General features: G+C 41.8%; 1 protein-coding gene across 4 annotated transcripts in view; it reads left to right on the top strand.

The window, feature by feature from the left end:
• Positions 1-26,610, top strand: part of PKHD1 (PKHD1 ciliary IPT domain containing fibrocystin/polyductin) — a 457,981-nt gene that overhangs the window by 123,276 nt on the left and 308,095 nt on the right. For all 4 annotated transcript variants that reach the window (XM_037054718.1, XM_037054725.1, XM_037054714.1 and 1 more), the window contains 2 exons: positions 2,544-2,700; positions 20,764-20,976. In XM_037054718.1, the coding sequence (XP_036910613.1) occupies positions 2,544-2,700; positions 20,764-20,976 (370 nt within the window). The remainder of the gene's footprint in view (positions 1-2,543; positions 2,701-20,763; positions 20,977-26,610) is intronic.

Genomic DNA, 26,610 nt, shown 5'->3' with positions numbered 1-26,610 from the left:
TCACTGACCACTCGCAATTATGGAGACACATTGTTCTTCTCCTTCCCCCAGGTAGCTGTTGGATAGTTGAGGACGTGTGAATTTTCTAGGACTTTAGTCAATCATGTACGGAAGCATGAATCATCAATAAAATTGTATACATTTCAAGGTAACTTTATGATACAAAGGAAGAATTTGGATGTAAGAAAGGTTTCTTGAAACTTAATGCTTTATATTTTGTAATCTACCACACTGACTAGAGAAAGTTAAGGTAAAAAATTGATAAAAGATTTCATAGAAAAACTGAATCTGAGTCTCAGGTTTTCATTAAGGTGTACTCATCATCATTTGGTTTAAATTTAAATGGAGTTTGAAAACACAGCAAGGAGTATGAAAAGATATGGGCCAAATTCAATGGATGAGGAGAACTAGGTGATATAGCATTTATAAGCATGCTTATACATATGCTTATAAGTATGCTTCTATAGCATTTATAAATAGCCTTATCACCTATTTGTCCACCTATCACATCAGGAAAGTGTGCGTGTGTGTCTCATTGTGTGTAACATCTATAAATGTGTGCATGTGGTTGGCAGGCAGATGATTCATTTAAGAAATTAGGTCATTGATTTTTATTGTGCACCTGTTATGTGCCAGACACTTTTTAGGGGACCAGCAACATAGCAATAACCAAACAAAGTGTCTGCTTTTCATTTGAATAGACTCAATACATGATAAATACATAAGGAATTATATGATATGACATGTGAATGAAACAGCATTAGGGGAGAAGGAGTGATTGCAGATATCGTTTTAATAAGGAGACAGGTAAGGAGGTATTGTTTAAGCAGAGACCCGAATGAAGTAAGAGAGTGAGCCATGCAGACGTGAGGGGTGTTTTGTGAGGAATGTTCTAGAAGAGGCCACCATGAATGAGCAGCTTACTCTGCATGAGTCCTGTCTGTTTCTACCCCTGTGACCTTTGACACATCAATTAAACTCTGAGATTTTGCTTTCTCATCCTTTATACGCCATAGCCCTTTAAGAGCACTCTTTATAATTTTACCTCCCTATACTTAGTGTCAGTGTGAAGTGAGCAGAGAACTAGAATTTTCTCCTGCTCTCTGGGTCTAGAGACGGCAGGGTAGGGACATGGTTCCTACAGATGGCAATGGTGCTCACGTACCACATTTTCTTCTTCCTGTGGTGCTGGGCTGCTTATAACTATATCTAATGCTTTTCTGTCTCTCAAACTGAGATGAGTCACTGACTCATTCTCCTATGTAGGTGTAGCAAATGAAAAATATCTTGCTTTTCCTTATCTCAAAGTGTTATTGGCGATTGGGTTGAGTACACAGCTTGTGACTGTTGAGCTGGGCCTTAAGGACAATGCTCCTGGAAAATCCACTGGTTCTCCTGGCAACACATTTTTTCCATTTTTCTCTCTCAGAAATACTCCAGGGCACTATTTGCTGGGTAGGTGTAGTTATTGGTATTATAAACATGCCTTCACTTCCTAATGATCTTCTCTCATCTGCTTCTGACACCTCATGAGAAGACCTTCTAGGCAGTTATTTTACAGGGACTCCGGACTCCAAATGCTTTGCATTTGGTTGGAATCAGTGTGGGAAGAAGGACTGTGTGGCGAGAAGCACACATGTTGTATGTGTTACCTTGAAGGGATCACCTTTTCTATTCTCATTTCATTGTATTTATCACCATTCTGGTTGCATAACTGCACAAGACATTTAGACTTGGCCTCAGCCTCTTGCATGAGCCAAATGCTGCTTTCTATGACTTTAACTCTCTTATTCTGAAAGATGCACACTTTCCATGTGACGGTAAATAGGAAAGCCCAGAGTTCTGAGAGGGAGTCTGAAGCCAGTGTGGGAGGAAGTGCCTCCTCCTCTGGGCTCCTCACTGTCTCATCCCTGCTCCTCCCTCAAAGGTTCTGCACTGCAATCTGCAGTCAGCTGGCATTTCACCTGTGCGTGGGCTTTTTCAGCACTGATGCACCAAGCACCGAGAGAAAGGCAACAATTCAGTAATATCAAAACAGGTAGAGCGTGGGAGGATGGAGCTAAGCACTTAGAAAGAAGAATGTTCCTATAAAAGAGACACTTGGCAGTACAGCCAGTGAAGAATGATACCAATTACATACAGCAAAATGCCACCCATCCTGCAGAACATTTTAATTCTCTCTGTTTCAGGCTATTTATGACTTTTTGTCCAAGGCTCAGTACACGTCTGTAAAAATTAACAAAAAATAAAATCTACCCCATCTTTTTGGTGGAAGAGGGCTTGTGCTGGGAAGAAAGGGTAAGGAAATATTACAAGCGTGTCATGGGAGAGTGCCAGCAGCTGGGCACAGAGGTGCTTCAAGTGCAACTTTGTTCCTCTGTATTTTTCCTCTTTGATTTAGTTGTATGAGAAAGAGAAGGTGGCTAATTTTATTAAGGCATTTAAAGTTATATTTAAATTAATTTTAGTTTAAGGAGTTTCTGTTTGGATTGATCTTCCATTCTATTCTGCTTTAAAACAAAAACAACCATACTGTTTTCCAGGGCAACATGTCCTTTCATTTCTGCCAGAGGTGGTCGAGGGCTCACAGCTGGTTTCCTGGAAGAGTGCCACAAGATGGCGACAACGTCACGGTGGAGAAGGGCCAGCTGCTCCTGCTAGACACCAGCACAAGCATCCTCAACTTCGTGCATATTAAAGGTCTGTGCAGACTGGAGACCGGCGATGACATCAGTATATACAATCCTATCACTTTTAGGGGGAAAGAGGGAGGGGAATTTTGGGGGTAAGTTTCAGCACTTACTGACAATTTATTCTTGGACCCAAAGGATATTTTACTATGAAAGGAAGAAGTGGTCCTAGGGTTCTAAAAAACGAAAACCCTTTCTTTGGACTCTTAGAAGCACAGAGCTTGATTATTTTAATTTTTATATACACGGAAGTAACTAGTGTCCTCAAAGAATATGCTTTTTTATTCCAGCACTTTGTAGTCATGCTTGTCCAGGGCAGCCCCCACAATATAGCAAAATGCTCTGAAATCAGTTAATGCTGCTGCCTTTGAAATTCCCTGCCAAGAAAGCAATGTTTTCTTGCTTTTACCCTGTTGTGGTTTTGACTTCCTGGTCCCATGGAAAGTCATATAAATAGGCTTCCTTATTGCAAAACTGGCCTCATAGCTGTAGGGTGTGGGAAGTCGGAAGAGACTAAGAATTCAAATTTTAATTCCTTCACCATATCATCAAGTGACTAACCAGGTATTTCACCTCTTTGTTTCCTTATCTGTTAAGTGGGAATAAAAATTATTGCCTATTTCAATGGTTGGTAGTAACAAATGGTTATCAAAGTGACTCTGTTCACTGGTGAATGAAAATTGCTTGGCCATGGGGAGTGTTGACTTATTGACAGCCATCAGCTGTCTATAGGCTAGCAGTGACAAAGGAAAATTGCAAACTTAAAGTCTCAGCTCAGAGAGAAGATACCCTTTGGAGACTTTACATAGAGACTCTCCCCAAAGGAGTTAAATCTGCTGATGAATGGGATGCCCTTCAGGCACTCGAGGGTTTTCACCTTATATTAATATTATTTGGGAGACGTTTTCCCATTGAATGTCCTCAGATTCAGCCTAACTGACTCTCTGGGTAGCCTATTAGTTTCAGGTAAATGTTCAATCAAGGAGTGGTGTGGATAGATCCAAGGACTAAAGATGGAGAAGAAATGCCTGAGGGATAGTAAAGGGTAAGAGAAAGGCAAGGACATGCGGAATATACACTTGGCTTCTCACTCCTGCAGATTTCAAGAGCTGAGCAACCCAAATACTTGCCCTGACCTGTTACCTTTCAATAGTGATTTTCCTTAATATTCCTGGTTTAGGCAGTATTTCACTCTTATACTATTTAGAATAAGTGAGTCCAGTTTGGATGGGCTGAACCTCAGCCTGTGCGAAGGGAAGGTCTGTTATCTGCAGGATCCTCTGTTTCTCTAAGGAAGTAGGGCCACTGGCAGGAATGTGAAAGCAGCGGACACCTGTTTCTCTACAAACAGGATATGGGAGTTGGTGGCAGGGAGCAGGGTTGCCTAGAATAAAACTTGGATATTTTTATCATAGAGATATAGGTCATAGCTTCTAAAAAAATGAGAACAGGGAAAGGACACAGATCAAATTTAATTCAACAGATGACTTGTGAATGCTTTTTCAGTGGCCTCTAAAAGCTGTCTGAGATACAAGAAAAAGTGAAGAATAATATTAATGTCAATAATGTGGTAGTGTGTATTATCTATCACCAAAGGAAGAATAATGAAGGAGAAAATACAGAAGAGTAAAATTTCTAGTTGTGGAATAGGTGAGGCAGGGTGTGAAGCAGAATGGAGTCAGGGCGTTGAGGGTGTAAGAGCCGAGTTGTGGGGTGGAGAGATGGTGACAAGCTTATCATTTGTGTCTGAGGCAGGTTTTAATGATGTATTCAATAGGTATCAGTATACACGCAGAGTAAAAGTCAAGGAAATTTCCCATCTCACTTATTCGAACTGCAAGTGTCAGGCCACAACCCTCTAGGGCATCCTAGACTTCTTTCTTTTGCTCATATCCTATGACCCGTCCATCAGTGAATCTTGTTGACTGGATCTTCAATATGTGTCCCATAGATCAATACCTCGGTTGGTACCAACTTAATCCTAATCAACATATTTTTGCTCCAGACCATTTCAAATGCCTCTTCATTGATTTGCATGTTTCTGATTCTCTGTCTCCCTTCATAGCAGAGACTCAAATGTCTTTGATGCAGCAATGTACCCGGATCAATTGCCATGTATTCCTGGCCTCCTTTGTGGTTAAGAGCTGCCTGGTGAGACATAAGGGGAAGTGTGGGACAGGACATCTGGGCAATTTTCTGAAGTAGACCTGACCCAATAGGAAGCATGTTCTATTTCCTTCTTTCTCTTTGCTGTCTCCCAGAATGTGACTGTGATAGCTACATTTTGAGCTGCCACCTTTGACCACAGGGTAACCTGTCAAGTGTGGGAAAGTGGAACAATGGAAGGAACCCAGGTCCTGATGACTCTGGAGTTGGCACAGTGTCATGGCAACTGGGACTGCTCGCTTCTGACGTTGCCTTTTGTGATAGAAAAACATGCTTTCATGTGTAAGTCATTGGTATTTGACTTTTATTTATATACTAAAATATCCCCCAAGAGTGTACTTTCCATGTTCCTCAGATATATGTCAGGTTTTGTTACTCCTTTCCTGGACCCCACCCACCCCTGCCCTCGTGTCTTCTCCTTTCACTAGAAATAAAGTCTAAAGTCCTCTGATCCCTTCATTGACTTTGTCTTCCTCACTCAGTCTGCTCTGGCTCTTCTATGAATTTACCAGGAACACGCCTGCCTCAGGGCCTTGGCCCTTAGTGTCCTATGCCTGAAATACTCTTCCTATAAATATTCATGTGGCTGGCTTACTTATTTCATTTGCTCTATGAGAAAATGTCAGTTTACCAGAGAGGTCTTGCTTGGCCATTCTTTTCAAAATTAGAACCACTTCCTATTATTCTCTATTCTTTTATTTTCCTTTACTTTTCTTCATAGAACTTACCGCCATATAACATAGTATAAATTTACTTGTTTGCTTACAGTCTGTTTCTTTTGCTAGAACAAGCTAACAAAGGGCCAAGGACCTCCTCAGTCTATTCACTACTCTCTTTTCAGTGTCTGGGACAGTGACTGATATGTAATGAGGACTCAAAGAATATGCACTAATGGTTGAATAAATGAATACATAAAATGGTACAGGGCTCAGGTCTTGGATGCAATTTAAAAAGTATAATTTTTAAACTCTTAAATATCACTTTTGTACTTAATTTACTTTCACTGTTTTTAGTCATTCTTACTGATTATGTATATATACATACACACATATTTATACATATACATATGTACACATATACCAATATACATACATATATCTGTGTATAAATATGTCATTATGAGTTGTTAGGAATATAAAATTATTGGTAAGTTATTTTCTGTTTCTGGAAAGCATCTGAAACCCGTGAAGGATGCCAACTCCCAAATATCTGGTTGCTGTAACATAGCCCTAAACCTGTAATGTCTTTTCTTGATCTATAATATGTGTGAAAATATTTGAAGGATAAGAAAAAGCTATTCAGCCCCCACACAACCCAGCAGACACGTTGCGGCGTCTCATGGGAACCCCAGCCGTGGCCTGGGGGACCTGGATGGCGGCCGAGCGGCCAGTCCTCAGGGAGGTTACGAAACTCCTCTCCTCACAGCTGCCCGAGGAGTGCGTGGTACTGGCTCCGAGGTCTTGGCGCGGGTGGGCCTCGGGGCTTTGTTACCGAGGCCAGGACGCTTCCTTACCTAGACTCAGTTTTCGCATTGGAAAAAAGGGCCAAGTGTTGTGACTCTTTAGGAATTTTTTTATTAAAATAAGTACCCCACGTTCTTATTTGCAGTAACTTACTTGCCAATTAAACACTTCACAGACAGGAAGACAGTAAGTTTCAAAGTTAAGTAATTGTGAATTTTTCTGAAATAAGGGGATGCTCCTGGGATGTGTTTCAGAATAAAATAGTTGATGAAGGAATGTGGGTGGGAGTAGAGGTAAAACAAGATTAGCTATGAGTTGATGATTAAAGTTAATGTAATATTTTGTCTACTTTTGTATATGTTTGCAATTTGGCATTAAAATTTTTTTCTTAAAAAAAAACCCATTCAAATATTGTATAAGATTAAATCATTTTCCTCCTCATCATCAACAGCAAGTTACTCTCTCAACATCTGTTACCATCTATATTTTAATATCTATTCATGGTAAAAAAAAATAGCAGAGCGGATTTTTATTTATTTTTTCTGATTCCCTATATAGGCTGAAATAAAGCATGAAAAATTTGAAGCCAAAAAAACAATTTCTTTGAAAGATTATAACCAGCAAAATACAAAGTATTATAGTGGAAGTACTTTCAGCCATTTTCACGACATCACAAAGAATACTTTCTAAATGACGTACATACACACTTTGAAAAGATTAGTGCTGAATAAAAATAAAACTAGATCACCTAAGAACTACCTTTAGCACTACTTCATGAAAACATTGCGTCCTCTGCATTGCTTCTCCATCCAGGGAAGCCAGCATCCTAACGTGTAGAGGACCAGGCTCCTGCACCAGGAAAACCAACCCTTGCGCACTTGGCCCTCAGAGCCTCGAATGCTCTGTACTGTACTTATATTTCCATCTATAAAATAGAGTTGACGGTTTTTCTTACAGGTACAATTTGTATAATAGAGAGAAGGATTATACATTTCTTTGAGGCAATTGGGAAGCGACACAGGGGGCAACATTTTCTCCATTATTTATGGGGCAGTATACACTGACTCCTGAACCGAATTGAGAAATGGCGGATTATTCTGTGACCGTAATAAAAGCTTCAACTTTATTTATTATTATTTTTCCCTAATTAACAATATAGCAAGACTTTTTATTTACTTACCATCTCTAGTTCTTTCTTCCATTTCTCCTCCCTTTTTTTAAAAGTTATTTTTTAGAGGGTACTGTTAAACACAAAAGAGAATTAACCCAATCAATTAATACTAATGAGCTAGGATGGAAATAGGCATATTGCCTTGATTTAGTTAATTATATTTTTCGTTCTTTTATGTTCAGATGCCAACGGCCATAGGCATCGCTAAATTAAAATTTATTATTTTATTCCAAGTAATTATGATGAGCCATAATAACAAGGAGGGAACGTTACCCTCGTGTCAGAGACATTATGCATCAGGGCTGTGGCTGCAGGTGGGGAAGCAGTCGTGTTTCCCGAAGGAAGCAGCGAATCTCTCTCTATTCTGGTGGCCAAGCAACTTGACGTGAAGTGAACTAGAGATAATCATTAAGAAAGGGCCAATCAGGGGAGTATGAGCTCTGGAAACCCCTTTTCCCTTGGTGTTGGGCTTTCGAAGGAAGACATTCTGTCGTTAGTTTCTTACTACTTACAATGCCCTCACTTTAGAATGCTTAACGGAAACTTGCTTCCAGTCTCTACTGCTGCTTAAGAGTGCACCGGTTTCCTTTAATGTGATTTTCTATTTCTTGGTCTACTGGTGTATCCCAAAGCAGTTAAATGCTTGGCAGGCTTCTGAGACAGAGAGAACTGAGGCTGAATCTGGGCTCTGTGTCCTACCATTGCCGTGACCTCAGGCGGGTTGCACAGACCCCTTATGCCTCCGATTTCTCCTTATTAGGGTCATGCCTCTAATGACCGCAACCCTAACCAAGATGGCTAGCATTCATCTTTTGCTCTTGTGTGGAAAGACTACACTGTATTGTCTGACTCATGTGGATTATTTGAGTATTAAATACAGGTATATTAATAAAGCTCTTAGCTTAGGACCTGGTCCAGAGTAAGCACTCAGTTTATGTTAGTTTTATTTTTTTTTAATTTCTTGACTGATAGGGGTAACAGAAGAAATGGCTGACTATCAGGCCTAAGTTGCAATTTTATTTACAGAGAGTGGCTTCTTCTGTATACAAAGCTAACTGGATTACTGCAAGAATTAGCTGGGTAATAAAGACCTGCAATTGCTTTTGCCTCTGTTATCTTCAAAATGCATATGGAAGTATTTTTCTTTCTGTGGTAAGAGTGGGAAGCATACAGAGGAGGACGTAGCAGCGTCTATCCATTTGCTTGCCTCCGTTCTCCTTGCTATTTGGATTCTGTGCAAATGTGTTTCTCCAGTGCTTTTGGAATATGTGGTCTCAGTTTCTCCCGTCTTTCCCTTTTCGTTTCAAGGACACTCAGATCTTGTCTATTACATTTGGAATTTGGCATATCAGTGGCATATGAATGCATATTCTTGGCTTATTGAGATGAAGTATCTTTTCTGGACCCACTGTCATTTTCCATGTAGAGTTTCTTCACTTTTGGCAAGGGTTTGAGGATTCAGAGTGAGGTATTAAATCCTGTATCCAGCACAGCCATTTTTATCCCATGGATCATACACGTGGCCCTTTGCAGTTGGCACTGAATCCACTGCCGTCTCAGGAGGTGCACGCTTCACCTCACAGGGATCTGGGCGTGTTCTGAAACAGGACTTTCCTGGAACATTACTCGTGGTTGCTCTGGGCATTAGGTCCGCGTGAGTCACTGGGCAGATTACTGTATGCATACAGGTTTAACATTTCACAGATACCGGTTTGGATTTATTTATTTGTTTGTTTGTTTGTATTGATTGATTTTATAGGGAGGATAAGAGAGGGAGAAGGAGAGGGAGAGAAACACCAGCATATGAGAGAAACGTTAATTGGTTGTCTCTTGCTCGCCTCCAACTGGGGACCCAGCCTGAAACCCAAGCATGTGCCCTGACAAGGAATCGAACTGGTGACCTGTTGGTTTGAGGAACAACAACTGACCAACTGAGCCACACGAGTCAGGGCACCAGTGTGAATTTAAAAGAAGCCCATCTAAAGGCAGACTGGACTTTGATAGAAATGAGATATTGTACATTATTATTTCTCCCATATTATATAATGTCTTGGTCTTCGTGTTTGTGGGCTGGTGAATTTTGTTGCAAATATGTAAGTTAAAATAATTTATCTGCAAGTGGACTGTAAGTGAAGGTGCACCGATTTGCCTCCTATCTCAGTTGAACCTTAGCTATTCTTCAAGGCAGGAGATGGGATGATAATGTACAAATAGTGCAACAAGGTGACTCATTGTAGCTTAGTCAACCAATCTGGGGCCTGAGTTCAAATGTGAGGCAGTCTCAGACTTTCTTTTGGCTTTGGGTAAGGCTCCTGGTCCTCAAATCAATGCACAAAATGGAAATAATGGTGACTCCCTCCCCTTTGCAGGAAGAGAGGGGCTTGTACAAACCTCTATCCGATGTAAATGTCATTTGTATGTGCAACCCTGAGCAGGAAGCACAGGGAAGAAGTTAGTATGCTTTCTTCTGTCTGCGAGGGTAGTGCTCCATGGGTCGCATGAGAAAGAACGAACCTGAGTTTTTGGAAATCTGCCCTTAATTCGTTTTACCTTGCGTGTGTATGTGTCAGTGTTTTGTTGGTGACAAGTTTGTCATTATTTTATGAGATATGATTTTTGCCTATATCCAAAACTAAGAGTATCATTGATAGAACTTTTCTTTAAAGCTTTTTAAAAATTTTTTTTAGAGGGAGGGAGAAAGAGAAGGAGAGAAACATTAATGTGTGGTTGCCTCTTGAGCAGTCCCTACTGGGGACCTGGCTCATTACCCAAGCTTGTGCTCTGACTGGGAATCGAACCAGTGACCCTTTGGTTTGCAGTCCAGTTCTCAGTTCACTGAGCCACACCAGCCAGGGCTCATTGATAGAACTTTTAATTAGCTAAGAACTTGAATTATTTTTATATCAGTTCTTTACAAATTTAATAGTAGGGTGTGTGTTTTTTCCCTCACTCTACCTTTTGGCAAGGTGCAATCCAGGTTACAAGCTTTAGAAAGCAGGAGCCAGGTCTGTTTTGGCTTACCTTTCTGTTGCTAGGCCCATTACATCTCCAAGCACATGGTGGGTACTCAAGTAATTGTTGAATGAATTGACTGATGAATGAATTTCTGACCCGAAGGCAGACTAACGTTAGCTGTAAATTTCTCTGTGATCAGAGTCCTTCCTGGTATCCTCAAATATTAGTGGCTTGGTCCAGACGGTGACCAATTTCATTTACTATTTGTGTATCAGGAGATCAGAGACAAAGGCTTTATAATGTGGGGGACAGTTGGCTCTGAAACCCCTTATTTTTCCCAGTCAGGCAATGACTTACATTATTTACCTCCAGAGAACAGTCCCAGACACACTTGATTAGTCTTAAATTAAAGATAAGCCATTGCTGTGAGAAGGGACATGCTTTCAATAGATGGGCAGACAGACATTAAACAATTTAGATATTAAACAATTTACAATTTTATGTCTTGACAGCTTCAATATTATTACATGAAAAATGCTAACAAAAGGGACCAGTTCCTTCCTAGCACAGAAAGTATAATATTTTCAATAATGAAAGATAGATGTTTTAAATTTCCTTACTTAAAACCCTCCACTGGCTTCCCATTAGCCCTTAAGATCAAGTCTAAGCTCCTTAATATGGTTCACAGTTCTTCCAGGACTTGGTCTCTCCTTACCTCTCTACCTCATTTGTTGATTAATGATGCCCACATCCTGTTTATCCAGATGGGAGTGGAGCTGGAAATCTGGAATGCTCATGCAGATTAAAATATATTGGAGACTGAACATTTTATTAGTACTATTTCTTAGGTACTATTATATTTGGGGAGGGGGTAGGAGGCATTCTCATTTTCTAAATAAATGAATACTATGAGGATACAACTGTTACCTTTCATTTCTAAAAATTATGCTATTAGCAAAATCATGTTTATAACATTCAAAGAATAGTTATATTTGAAATCTTTCAGATAAACAGATTGCTCAGAAAAGTATATCGAATTGCAAGACTGGTCAAAAATGTGATGGGGTTGATGCTAAGTGAACTTTGATAAAGCATATGAAGGACATTACTTGAATGAATGAGAAACTTGATAGCTAGGGAGATTTCTATGTGGCCCTAGCCAACAGAAAAAGACAGAATTTTGTTGTTGTTTTTATTTTTCTGTCTCTCCTTACAAATACTAGCTTTCTTTCTGAGGTCTTAAGTGACTTTCTACAATCCGTGGAACAGCTGAGGGCCTCGAGCATTTACATGCCAGAAGCTTCGCTGATAAAAGGAAGTAATGGTTTTCTGCAGGCAGAGAGGAAATCAAGGTTTAGTTAAGCAGTAATTGATAACAGTAGTTATAATAACAAAGGCATTTATTTATATCTCAGTATTGGAGTTCCTTTAAATGTTTCTGTATAGCTTGTCTTCCACAAATATACTTGTGCTTTGTAATTTATATAGAGTTAATGCTTCTATAAGGTTAACTTGCTGAGTTTTATGTTTTATAAAAGAAGTAAAAGTCTGAGTCATAACCTTTGTCTTCTTTTTCAGTTATCTGTACAGTTTGCTAATTCACTAAAACCAGGGTATTTCTATTCACCTGGAGCGGTTGAATTTCATGGTGACCTGGAAGTGGAAACTGAGTTTTTTATTTTTTGTCTTGGCACCTAGCAGAAGGGCTGGAAAATAACATCATGGTTGAATAATGAAGTGAATTAATCTGTAATTCCTGCCTTGAATTTCTTGACCTGTTAGATCGTAGCAAACTTCACAAGGGTATAGACACTTAGAGCAATCACTTACTTTACCTAGAGCAATGCTTCTCAAAGTGTGGCCCCTATCAGCAACTTGGCGTCACCTGGGAAGTTGCTAGAAATGCAAGTTTGGGCGCTTCACAGTAAACCTCTCTGGGAGGAGGCCCACCTATCTGTGTTTTAAGACCTTGAGGAGATTTAGATGCATGCTCAAGTTTGAGAACCCACTAGCCTAAAACAATAAAGGGAACCGTATAAAACTGTTGGGACTGGAAGCTGGTTAACCTGGCCCAGCCGCACTTTTCCCACAGGCTATGTGACCCTTTGCAAAGAACAGAGGAAACTTGACTGGAGACGTTGAACGGGCCTGTCCTGAGCTCGGCATTTTCAGTTAGCTGCAGCTCTCTCTCCTGCCAGGGAAATCCAACCTCATGAAAATGATTCTCCCAACTGCTATTGTTTGTGTTTCTGAGTCAGTGCTTTTATTTCAGCTAAGGTTTTCCCTCTACATTGCCCGTTTGACTGCAGTGCCAGGCTAATTGAGGAATTAGTATGTGGCATCCATTCTGGGGAGGTGTGTGATTCTTTTCCTGTGTTCTGAGAACATTTTTACTAGCACTTTCTAGTTCATATTTTCTTTTTTTAATCAGGCAGAAACATTACAATTAAAATACCGTTAAAGTGATTTTGGCAAGTATTGCAATAAGCATGTTTTTTAATTAAAGGAAGAACAGGGGGATGCATAAGCAGCATCAGCTAAGGGGGGAATTTTCATTCAATATCTATTTTAATTGAAATGAAAAAAACAATCAGGAGAAACAGCAACAGCATCAGTCTGTGCCTATGTGTGTGTGGCTCACTCCCAGGTTGTTAAGTTTAGGTACACTGTGCTTGATTAATTAGTAGCCACCCCGAGAGTCCATTCCCTTTGCCCCCTATCCTTAAAGCCTGATTTATGCCTCACATCCCCCATGAACATGTGAGGGCTCAGGCATCTATTTCCTGAGCTGCTAGTGGATAGGATTATGGAGCGTGCCCTGAGCTCTTGGGGGCTCTCGTTTGCCAGCCAAATTGATTTTCCGCCTCTCTGGCCGGGGACAAGCCCACCTCGAAGGCTTCCAGGCTCTGCTCCAGTGGATCGGGCACACGCCGCATCCAGATCTCGCCAACAAAGGAAGCTGTGTGCATCCCCCTTGCGATGCAGGCTCCAGGCCGTGGCTGCCTTCCCTAAATGCCACTCGCCTCCCCTCTCCCTCCCCTCCTTTTGACATCTCCTCCATGCAGCACCATGCTATAGGGTACAGCAGGGTACCCCAACTGTGCCCAGACCACTCAGCCCGCCCTCTTGTCCCAGCAGAGGAGGGTCCATCCGTTCTGAATGGATGGTCATCTAGAATTCTCCAGCGAAAAGGACTTCCACAGGCTCTCCTGTCTGTTTGACTATTTAATGACTGGAAAGTGACCAGATACATGCTATTAAACTTTTTAAGAAATTAGTGAAGTTTGACACAAAAAGCTGAGTGGAGGTTAATCAATATAGATAAATAAATTGGATAATGTACATTTAACATCTTAGGTATTTCAGTCCTTGAGAGAGTGAAATATCTAGTTTGGGATATAGATTGAGCTAATTCATTGGGGTCCTCAGATCCCTCCCTGGCTCTTGCCTTCATTAATATCTGGCTTTCCCTTTGCTTAAAACTGGAGCTCCTCCTCCTGGAGTCATTCTATCACCTGTTACTCACGTCCTAATGAAGCACACTCTTGCTCTGCACCCTTTCTCTGCTAAGCCTCCTAAAATTGACATTAAGGGTTTGCCACCTTCATCGATTAGCTTCACAGTTCTTAAAGTTCTTCCTGCAGCCTGTGTACAGTTTTTCAGTTCTTCTCCTAATTTGCCCAATTCTTTGGCTCATGATCAAGAATCTTGTTACTTCTTTTCCTTATTCTAGTCTTTAAATATTAATATTTGACCATGTTTCCTTATCTCTGCTCTATGCTCACTCTACAAGTTCTCCTAGGAAGGCCTCACTCACTTCTATAACTTCAACTCTTATTACCCAACACGGATTGAGTGAGCACTTACCAGTTCCCCATATGCCAGTCACTGTTCCAGGCAGAGGGGCTAGGGCTGTGAACAAAAGAGACCAAAATTCTAGCTCTCATGGAGTATATTTCTATAAAGAAAATAGTCAAGTAAGCAAATGATATATGGTATTTTTTGTTAGATTTGCTGGGCAGCATGAAGAAATACACAGCGGGAAAGGTGGAGAGGTACTTTGGTGGAGTCTCGGGGGCGGTTCGCACACACTGGTGGTGGGGAGCAAGAAGGCCAGTGCGGCGAAAGGATGTGAGCCAGGGGGGAGTTGAGATGACCAGAGAGGATCAGCCTGGGGGGTTGGGTAGGCTTTGACTTTGAGTGTGGTGGGAGCCATTGGAGGCTTTGAGCAAAGTGGCGATGTGATAAGATTTACACAAAATAAAAGTCCCATTGGGTATTGATGTAAAAGCAGACTCTGGGGTCGAGCAAGGACAGAAGCAGGGAGCTGAGGTAGCAGGCTGTTATATTACTCTAGGGCTGAGATGAGAGTAAGTCAAACCCCAGAAACAGACATGGTAGTGGCCAGAAATGGTTGGACCAGGGGGATATTTGAAGTAAGAATGCACAAAATTTCTTGGAAGATTAGTTGTGGAGTCAAAGGGAGTGATAGTTGACTCTAGAGTTTTCAAACCGAGCAACTGAAAGGATGGAGGTACCATCTACGGAGATGGTAAGCACTGTGAGCAGGCCTGTGCGGCCAGACAAGGAGTTTATGTTTTGGATATGCTAAGGTGAGAAGCCTACAAGACATCTAAGTAGAGATGTTGAATAGGCAGGTGGGTATCTAAGTCTCCATCCAAGGGACTATGTGGGCTTTGGAGATATGAATTTGGAAGTCAGCAGCAATGAGCACATGATGATATTTATCAGACAACCAAGACAGTGTGCATTGAATAAGACAGATAGTCAAGGCACTGAGTCGTGGGGAACTTCAAGTGTCTGTTCATTGAAACACTCAAGAAGAATCAGGTAGCAGAAGCTGGGAGGGGAGGCGTGGGAGGTTGGAGGAAAACCAGGAGGGCACAGTGCAAGTGTGAGGAGGGCATTTCAAGAAAGGTGTGACCAAGTGTGTCCAACGCTGCTGGCCACTAGGAGAGGTGAGGACTGAGCATCGAGCTTTGGATTCAGCAACGGGGTTGCAGTTTCGGTGGAGTGGTCAGGCAAGGCCCGACCGAGGGAGGTTCCAGGAGAATGGAGGGGAAAATTGAAAGTAGAAAGTATAGCTGTGTCTTTTGAAGAGTCTTATTGTATGGTGAAATATTTATACTTGACATTTTTCTGTAAGGGAGAAAAATACCTAAAACTGTGTATTTGTTTTTCTTACAAAACACAACAATTCTTTTTGTGGTTATTGCAGATGACGGCTAATTGTAGGGTCAGCCACAAGCAGGTTTTGATGTACTTTGCAAACATCAGCTAGCTGCTAAAAGTCTCCTTTACTTCCCTTTAAAGGAACCAAAGAGATCTTTAATGGAAAGAAGTGATTACATGTAAAAAGTTGCGTTCATTTATTTATTTTAGAGGGGAAGTAACAATAATGATGGTTGATTGATTTTTATAAAATTACCCAAGGTCACTTGTGGGACATAACTCAGCTTTCATGAACAATCATAGCAAGCAATTTAAGGGTCACAGCCAAGGCCGATTTCAGCCCTGCTCTTTATTTCAGCTCTCAGAAAGGGGGTTGGACTCTGTAAAGTGGAGACATAAAGTCCTCCCACTGCCCTCCTGGCCTCCAGTAACTACCCTTTAAAGTGGCCTGCTGTGTGTTTGTTTTAAGCAAATGAAGTGTGAGGATGAAGCGCTTGGAGCTGTGGCACAGAGCTATATTAAATATAAACTTTACACTTTCACACCAAGAAGCTTTCACTTTGGGTATCATTTATAATTATTTTCATCAAAAATAGCTGAATTCCTTCTCAAACTCTCTTTTTAACGTACCTGAATTTCTTTATACTTCCCACTGATAAAATGAAGAGGGGCTTCTTTTTAGCACAGAATAATGATCATATTCATTAATTAGCCCTGTTTATAGCACTGTTGCCAACACAAATCATTCATTTCCTTTGGGTTGAGCTTTTTTTCCTTCATTAGTGTCATTCTTAATTCCTGTGACATTTGAAAATTTCTGTCAATTTGTTTCAGTGTATTTAATACTTTGCTTGATGGTACAAGGGATAAAGCCCAGGTTTATATGTTCACCCACTAATCCTTGAAATCTGTCTCAAATCCTTTTTGGAATGAGGCAAGGTATATCTATATTAACAGAATTAAAATAAATCATATATAAACAAGCCATAGGCACATTTACTTAGGTTAACACATGTTTTTTCTTAAGTGTAACTATGATAACAAACCTAATTAATAAACGAGCTATGTGGGAGGATTTGTGGCATAGATAGGATACGATTTTTTTTGTCAGGTGGTCCTGGGTTCTAAAGCTTCCTCTTCTAAATTATGGAATGTGAAAATATTTTAGAAACAGACAATGAATAGATGGATGGATCTATTCAGCCTGTTCTGGACTGAGAGGAGTTAGGGCTCCTTCTTGCAGCCCTCTCTCTGCTTTATGAAATGCAGAGGGTGACGTTGACCTCATACCCTTGTTTTGAAGGTCATTTTAGACAACATATGTAAAGGTTTTAGCACTTGATAGGTGCTTAATAAATGTTAGCTCCTTTATTTTCCCTGTGGTCTTATTTGAATTCCTGGTGGTGCATGTAGTATCTTTTTAAATCAAAATTCAAATTTCACTACAACATAGGTGATATCAGGAAAATGTGAGCACCACATTTCTATCAGCCTCAAATCACGCCCGACTGCATTCTTAAAAATGCGTATGTCGGGTGTCCCAGAGCTAGCAGGAGCCTCAGTGAATGTGTGCCTCTGCTCTGCAACTCACCAGCAAGGGTCCGTCCTCAGGCACTGCGTAGGACAGATTTGGGAACTGAGTAATGTGAGGTGCAGCAATTTTATGGGGTCCACTGAGGGTCATTCTGAGGCCAGCAGCAGAGTCAGGACAGGAACCTCGATTCCGTACTCTGCCTCCGCCACGTGCTCATAGTTCAGTTCAGAGTTCCTGACAGTTTATAACAGTGGAGTCCTGCCACGCAAATCCTTGGTCTACCAGCTGAAGATAATCAGTTGGGACATTAATGAAATGCGGCTGTGAATGGAAAAATTTTAGTAAACATAAGAATATGACCTATAGCGCAGGTCACATTTTTCCCCTCTTGTTCACAGCAGGATTCATTATTATTATTTCATTTCTAATGATTATTCTTGTCATCATAATGACAATGGGAAGGAATGTTAAAGTCAAAATTCCCAAGTCTGGGCAGCAGGGTGGTATCATTCTAGCATTCAGCCTGTAGGTCACCAAAGGATAGTTTCTTGCTTCTTGGATAGTTTACCAAGTAGGGTAGGCTATGTGTGCCATATTTGAAAAGCAAAGTCAGGATTACCAGCGGGGAGATGGAAGGATGCAGTCTAGTAGTGGTAGCATGATGGAGCAACGGTGGAAATAGAGTAGTAATAGCAATAGTGGGGGAAGAAAAGACGCTTGTGATGACAGCAGTAGACACCACTGCATTATCTCATAGGGTCAGAGCCAAGACTAGGGACCTACATGCATAATTTCAAGAAATCTCAGCATGATCCTCTGAGGGAAGAACTCCAACCATGGGAGGAGAGAAGCTCAATAGCTGTGTGGGGTGTGTTGTTCTAAATTATGGCTGGAGGGAAAGAGCACTTTAAGAGGATGAGCCCAAGTTAACATCCCACAACTGTTAGTGATGGAGTGTGGCATGGGCTTTAGCACTGGAGACTAGCAGCGCTGGCAGAGAGGGCTGAGGAAAGCTGAAGAGAAATATTAAACAGAAACCGGGGAAGAAGGGGCCTCTACGTTTGACTTTTGGTCAAATGTCTGTGGATCGCTATCTATGCACTGATGAGGGTAAACGTTAGGAGGTAAGTGACTGAAGGCATCTTAGTCTTACTTTTTTCTCCCTCTCATTCCTCCAGTACATGTCTGGGAAATAACAACAGTCTAAGTCAATTATTTGACATGTGGATATAGGGCTAAAGAGAACAGATGGATGATGTCCTTCACTGTCCCTCACCAGGAGCCCTCTTGTTATCGTAGAGCCTACCTTTTGGACCATTTCTGATACCTGGCACACACATCCTTCATCTATCTATAGCTCATTAAGGCAACATATGTACTTATAAATTATGGAAATGTAAGAACATCCTTTCTGAGAAAATGGGAGTGACTATGTGTGTCTCAGTGTGTGTTTGTCCATAATGGAATCAATTTGGGTACTTAAACCAGATTTTCTAAAAAAGATATAACCACTTATTAATTAACTCAGCAATTATATATTAAATGTTAATTACCTAATGCTCACTGTTCCAGATACTAAGTATATAGATGTGAATAAAGCAAGTAAGCATTTCATGAAGCATCATTTTAATGGAGGAAGTGCAGACGATAAACATGTAAATACACATGCCCGATGTTAAGTGTTATGAAGAAAAATATATTTGGTCAGAGGCCAGGGCATGCTATCTGACACAGAGTGGAGAGGAAGGCCTTAGTGAGAAGTTACCATTTGAATAGAACCAAGGGGGAGTGAGGCACATGGACATTTTCAGAAGAACGTTGCAGGTGCAGGAAGAATGTGTGCACAGGACCTGCCCTGTTTGAGAACTAGCAAGCAGGTCAACGTGTGTGGAGCAGATGAATAAAACAGAGACATCAGAGATGATATCATGGGGGCTTTTGTGGCCCAGTGTAAACACTCAGACTTGTTCTGAGTGAGACGGGAAGTTACTGTGGGGCTGAGGAGGGAGGAGCCTGGGTTTCCAATATGAAGTCACAACTCTGCCCGCTTTGTTAGAGAACAGGAGTCTCGTCCGGTGCTTTTGCAAATGTCTTACAGGAGGGAAGCGGATTTAATAGCTCATCCAGCTTACTTAAAGTGCTTATTTACACGGGATGCTTTAATTATTTTGGTAACATTGAGATTCTCCTTAAAATAAAATTATTATGAATCTTTTTAAAGAAAAGTATTAAAATAACAGTATATTTTAATATCTTGAGTACTTATTTTCAAAATATAAAATCATTTTTCTATAAAATAATATTACTATGTCACAAAAAATTTACCTATTGGAACAAAATAGTATCTGTATCAGTTAAAGTTATTTGAATGCAAGCAACAGAAACCAACTTTCTTTTTTTAAAAAGGATAAATATCACATGATTTCACTTACATGCAGAATCTAAAAAGCAAAACAAACAAAATAAAATAGAAGCAAACTCATAGATAAAAAAGAAACCACACAAACTGATGGTTGCTGGAGGGGAGGGAGTGGGATAGGAATGGAGAAGAGAATCAAGAACAAAAATAAATAAATAGGCAGATAGATAAAGGGAATTTATTGAGATGGTATGGAGTAGCTTACAGAATTGATGGACAATGTGGGAAACCAGGTGTGGAAGCGATAGCACTCGGGGCATTTGGGAGGGGACGGCAGGCAGGGGCTCAGAAATAGGAACTCTTCTTGGGCTCATTAAGGCACCACAGCCAGAACTCCTGCGAACCAACCAATTCCTGTCTTTTCTTCCCTTTTGCTCCAGATTTCCTTTTGAAGTCAGGCTACGGTAGGATAGGACGCTGTGACTGACAGCCTTACTCCACCCTTTCAAATGGAGCAGGGCAATTCTTTCAGGAAATTGGTCTGTTATGAGAAGTACAGTGGCGGTTGGTCGGTCAGCCAACAGGCTACACGTGTCATGATGGTACCCTGAGTTACACTTCCTCTTACAGTTCTGATAATTATAATTCTGGCAGGTTTTCTTCTGTTTTTATTATTGTTCACTTGTTTCCCAGTTCTTTTTTTTTATATTTTATTTTTAGAGAGAGGGGAAGGGAAGGAAGTAGAGTGGGAAAGAAACATCAATGTGTGGTTGCCTCTTATGTGTCCCCTACTGGGGACCTGGCCTGCAACCCAGGAAGGGGCCCTGACTGGGAATCGAACTGGCAACCCTTTGCTTCACGAGCCCGCACTCAATCCACTGAGCTACACCAGCCAGGGCTGTTTCCCAGTTCTTTTGAATGTAATGTCTGTATAATATTTTTATCTGCTGCTATCTGGTAAAAATGGTGACTTTCTTATGACTTATTTTACCAGTCCTAAATTGCTGGACATGTAGGTCATTGTCATTAAAAACAATATAAGTAGAACCTAAACTGGGTTGGTAATAGAGTGTTTCTTCATCTGGGTGTTTGATACGTTCCATTGTGCTTGTACAAGAGATGGCAAGATAGAAAAAATAAGCCTAAATTCCAGCAAAAGTACACAGACAAAGAGGATGTCATTAGACATTGGAAATGTCCAAAGAACTGACAACCTTCTTTTTGGCCTTTAGGAGGCAAGCTGGTTTTCATGGATTCAGGAACCATTGAGCTCAGGGCGCACTCCATCCTTGTTACTGATGGCGGAGAGCTGCGGATTGGATCTGAGGACAAGCCCTTCCAAGGCAAAGCTGAGATCACACTGTACGGGAGTTCCCACTCCACCCCCTTTTTCCCATATGGTGTCAAGTTCCTGGCTGTGAGAAATGGAACTCTTTCTCTGCATGGTGAGTGGGGCAACTGACCAGAGAACTATGTCTAGCCAATGTGTGGGCCTTGGGGAAAACAATCAAACTACTTATAATTTTTGGCTATTAGTGGCTGGGGAGACAAAGTTAGAATGTGGGCACGATTTCCTTAAATAAGAAATACTAATTGTTATGATTCCTGTGGCAGAGTCCACTATAGTTCTTAATTATTTGTTTCCCTTCCTGTAACAGGGTTATACACCTCTTCCCACTGTCAGTAGCTTTCAGGGCCTTCCCAGTGTGGAGCATACTTCCTTGTCCCGCTAAGAGTAGACTTAGCCATGGGCTGGCTTTGGTCAGTCCAGTGTGAGTGGAAATGATGTCCTTCAAGGGCTAAGTAGAAGTTTTAAAAGCTGTTACAATGCTTTGGCCATTTTGCCCTTTTCTCTCTGTTTGAGACTAGCCTGTTCCTGATAGGGCAGCTTCCTCAGCTCGGGACCCTGAGTAATGACAACCAGGGCACAGTGGCAGCTGACCTCTGCTCTCGTGTATGTCAGTGAGGAAGAAAGCTTTATTGTCATAAGCCACTGAGATTTGTGTTTGTAATTGCAGCATAATGTAGTGAAAGCCAGTGGACACAATTGCTTAGCATATGCAGATGACTGTCCACAATGATGGCATCAAAACCAGGTAGCGACGACTTCATTTTATTGTTGTGGCTGCATTCCCCTCCTGCGAACAGGGTTCAGTTAGAGTTCCTCTTACATTTCTGGTCCAGATGGGTTGGGTATTATGGATTTCTGGGAGGGAATGAGGATTGGGCTACAGTGTGTTTCTGCTCCTTTTTTTTTTTTTTTTGCCTTCTGATCATCTAATACCACTTTGAAAAATGAACATTTTTATTTCCTTGAGATTCAGGAAATTACTGTGTAGGAAAATTCTTAATATTAGCCCAACAATGTAAGTACAAAATGATGAGCTTTGGGTATCTGTCAGTGGATGCTTATATACTTTGGGTTACATAGCATGAGCCAAAGGCATATAAAAAGATGGTCTCCAGATAGTAGCCAATCTCCAGGAAACATGATCTTGTCTACACTGGCATTTCTATACTGGCACAACCAAATAAAACCCCACTACCCATAAAATAATCATAAAATAATAATTCTAGACATGGGCATTGAACTATGCTGAGGAGTCTGCCATTCTCTCCTGTTGGGGCTTTGTCTATTATCACACAAACAGTGAACCTCAATCATTGTCTACTAAAAACACTCTTTGCCTCTTTTGACTTCCTTTGAGAGGAAGTAACATCTTTTTGCTAAGTACTTATTAAGTGCTGACTAGGGACCAGCCAGAGTGCTCGGCACTGGGGACAAATTTTATCAGCTTCGGAAAACCCATAGCTACTTCCGCCAAGATGGAGGCATAGGTGGAAACACTGTGCCTTCTCCCACAACCAAGTTTGAATAAAACAAAAATTTGGAGAAACAAAGACACAACCAAAGGACAGAAAATTGAATTATACGGAAGTCCGACTACATCTAACTGTTCAACGGGGACGGTAAGAGGGGCGGAGCCAGCAGCGAGCAGGGTCGGGCAGGACAGGGCCCCCGACCCAGGCGCGCAGGCAGACGGGAACCAGTTGGGGTGCCGGGCAGACCGCGGGCGCATATTCGCGCACAGTGAGACAGACCACGCAGGCCCCAGGGGGCGAGGGCTGACGGCGGTGGCACACTCGCGAGCAGTGGGACGAAACGCGTGGGCCAGGTGACGGCAGCAACTGCAGCACCCGTGAGGGCCGTGGCGGCAGGCGGCGGACAGGACGCCATTGTCCCTCTTTGACCCCGCCCCCACATACAACGTCACAACCCAGCGACTTAGTTGCCCTGTTCTAGTGAACACTTTAGGGCTCTGATCCTGCTATGGAACAGGCACGAACAGCCCAAAAGATGGCGCAAGAAGAACTCAAAGTCCCAGAGCCAATAACTCTAAGCGACCGAGAAATTGCCAGCCTCTCAGAAGCACAATTCAGGACACTATTTATCAGGATGCTCACAGAACTGGTAGATTATAGTCACAAATTAGAGGAACATATGAAGGCTAAACTAATTGAAATGAAGGGAGATGCACAGGAAACCAATAGTGATGGAAAGGAAACTGGGACTCAAATCAATGGAATGGACCAGAAGGAAGAACAAAACATCCCACCAGAAAGGAATGAAGAAATGAGAATTCAAAAAAATGAGGAGAGGCTTAGGAACCTCCAGGACATCTTTAAACGTTCCAACATCCGAATTATAGGGGTACCAGAAGGGGGAAAGAAACAGCCACGAGTGGAAAACATATTTGAACAAATAATAAAGGAGAACTTCCCCAGTCTGGCAAAGGAAATAGACTTCCAGGAAATCCAGGAAGCTCAGAGAGTGCCAAAGAAGTTGGACCCAAGAAGGAACACACCAAGGCACATCATAATTACATTAGCCAAGACCAAAATGAAGGAGAGAATCCTAGAAGCAGCAAGGGATAAGGGGACAGTCACCTACAAAGGAGTACCCATCAGACTGTCAGCGGATTTCTCAAAAGAGACCTTACAGGCAAGAAGGGGCTGGAAAGAAGTATTCCAAGTCATGAAATCCAAAGACCTACAGCCAAGATTGCTTTATCCAGCAAAGCTTTCATTTAGAATGGAAGGACAGATAAAGTGCTTCTCAGATAAGGTCAAGTTCAAGGAGTTCATCATTACCAAGCCCTTATTATATGAAATGCTAAAGGGACTTATATAAGAAAAAGAAGATGAAAAATATTAACAGTGAAAGGACAGCAAACACACAGCTATTAACAACCACACCTAAAACAAAAGCAAACCAAGAGGACAGCTAGATCAGGAGTGGAACCATAGAAATGAAGAACACATGGAGGGTTAGAAACAGGGGGGTGGGAGGGGGAGAAGGGGGGAGAAGGCACAGAAAATAGCATAGATGGTAGGTAGAAAATAGATAGGGGGGAGGGCGAGAATAGTGGGGGAAATATAGAATCCAAAGAACTTGAGACACGTGGTTATAAACTAAGGGGGGGAGAATGGTGGGGGAGGGAGGGTGTGGGTGGAAGGGATTGAAGGGGGGGAATAGAACAACTGTAATGGTATAATCAATAAAATATATTTAAAAAAAAGAAAAACTCATAGCTATGTGAATAGAAACTCAAAAATGCCTACAGTATTTTTATATTGTACTTCTAAGGAGGACTTTTTCCTTTTATCTTTGTCAGGAAGCACTTACATTAACCTTGTAGCCCAGGATCCATGAGGGTCTTTTATCCATTCACGTATCAGCCATAATCTTTAATGTTTGCTTTAGTCCAATAGCTCCTTGGCCACCCATCCAATGTTTTGCTGTTTGCCCCTGAAAAAGCACAGCTGGAGAAGAGGATGCAGATTAATGTTTCCATCAGCCCATAGACCACCTGAAGACCCTGAATTGTAATAGGGATCCCCTGGTGTGAGAGCCACTGTCTTCTATGATACAGATGACAAAAGTCTTGCTAGAAATGGAAATTCAAATGAAGAAGAGTGAAAACTCTTCTTTTTTCCACTCCAACCCTTCTCATTTTCACATGCTACTAGGCAGGATCAGTAAAAGAATTCACAAACATACCTTTTTGTACCTGCATTTTAAATGTACCCCGTGTTCCTCAACCTTTGTGTTTAAATAGATGCCAAGTTAAGAAAATTCTGTGTCATTGCTTATAATCAATAGGGGGCAATTAAAGCAAAGTGTGTGCTTTTGATATGTTTTGAGAGTTCTGAAAGTTGAAAAAAATGCTTCTACTTTAGCCCTCTGATGTTGCTAGGTGTCAAGAGTGCAGACACCTCTTCTTCCTCTGTTTCCCTCTCTCAGTCTTCTTTCCTGGTCTTCCACCTTTCCTAAGTCCCTCCCCTCCTCCTCCTGCTCCCCGACCTTGTCTCCCCTCCCCTGTATTCCCAGGGTTAGGTTTTCATCCACATCTGTTTTCCCCAAAGCCCTATCAATATACGAGTGAGGGGGATATCTCCCGAACCACAGAGCTTGCATGCCGAACACAAGCCCAATCAAGCTGTTTCCTCTCTCATGTGGTGCTGCTGCATCTCACTCGTTTGAAAGAAATGTGATGTGGAAAAGAGCTTACAGCTGGGTGAGAGGGACTCACCCCCACAGTCTCCTTCAGAGCATCCAGTCACAGCCAGGGGGCTCATCAATCCCGTCCCTTTGCCTCCCTCCTTCACCACCTGAGGTCTCAGATTTCCCCTCCAGCATGGCGGTGCATCATGGTTAAAATCGTTACGTAATTTTGCTGGCCTTTTCCTGGGCCAGAGGTGGGTCTGGTGACAGTAGGGCTTTAGGGAAAAACTAATTTTCTTTTGCTGTCAAGTATGCAAAACGGTGAGCAACTTGATCCACTGCTTTGCACCGAGAAGGTCCCTAATGACCCAGTGTTTACTCCCCTTCCCGAATGTAGTGGGGAGATTCATCAACTTTAGGGCAGAGAAGACTCCGCTCAAAGAGATGTTCACAGTGCAGATTTCCAGGCCTCACCCCCAGAGACTGACTCAGTGGGCCTGAGGTGGACCCAGGAATGTGCATTTCAATGGCACCCTCCGGTGGTTTGGTTCAGGTAGCCCACTGACTGCACTTGGAGAAATGCTGCTTTTAGTGGTGAATAGTTTTGGAATCACAAATCGGGGCAGGTGTGCTGCTTATCAGCTATGACCTTGGGCAAATTAATGTCTATAAAACCAGGAAAACACAATCTTCACCTCACAGACTTCTTGTTCATGAACTGCTCCAAAGTAACACTCCAGCAATGTTAGTTAGGGCTATTTTGATTATATTATTATTATTTTTCCTTCCAAAGCACTGAGTACCCAGTTCCAATGACCTCATTCTCTTTCAGGGGGTTGGGGCCTATGTTTCAAAATTTGGCATCAGGCCAGTTCTACCTACAGATTTCTCTCCATGTTAATTTCTCTCTGTCTCCTTTCAAAGCAAGAGAGAGATTCTAGCTTTGGAGATAACAAGGTAGCCACATTCCCAGGCATCTTGTGTTCTGTTCCCACCACCTAGTGAACGCCTTCCAATTTTGATCTCTCATGATGCAGCTGCTTCCCAGCAGTGAATAACCACTCTTTCTGGGCGTGGTTACAATAAGGCCTTCATGCTCCCAGTTTGGCCAGAAGCAGAGCGCTGCTGAGCAAATGAAGCTTTTCATAGGCATTTTATTCCTTACATGCAATAGTAAGAATACTGACTGATGGATACCAATTAAACTCCAACTCAGGTCATAGAGAATCACACAAATGAGTTTGCAGGTCGGTAACACAGCTTTCCCCACCTTCTTCCTCCCATCTCATTCTTCATCGCTGCCCCTTGTAACCCTTCTGCTCAGGCTGATTTTCATCAGAGATTAAAACCTCTTAGCAAACAGGCTTTGCAGTTCAGCTGTCACAAGAAAAGATTGAGCTGAAAGCACGTTTCATGTTTTTCTTTTAATGTAGAAAATGCATGTGTGTGCACTTGTACACACATGTGTGAGCATATACCACATGCAGTGCTGTCTTTCCCTTTCTCTGGGTTTGGGCATGGATTGGGGCAGGGCGTGTTCTGAGTCTCTTGTGGAGTTCGGCTGGCTCAGTGA

Source organism: Sturnira hondurensis, unplaced genomic scaffold (genome assembly GCF_014824575.4).
Source record: "Sturnira hondurensis isolate 20B ecotype Veracruz unplaced genomic scaffold, ASM1482457v3 Scaffold0000880, whole genome shotgun sequence".
NCBI classification, from domain to species: Eukaryota; Metazoa; Chordata; class Mammalia; order Chiroptera; family Phyllostomidae; genus Sturnira; species Sturnira hondurensis.
The sequence above is the reverse complement of the archived record's forward strand: the minus strand, read 5'-3'. Positions and strand labels throughout refer to the sequence as shown.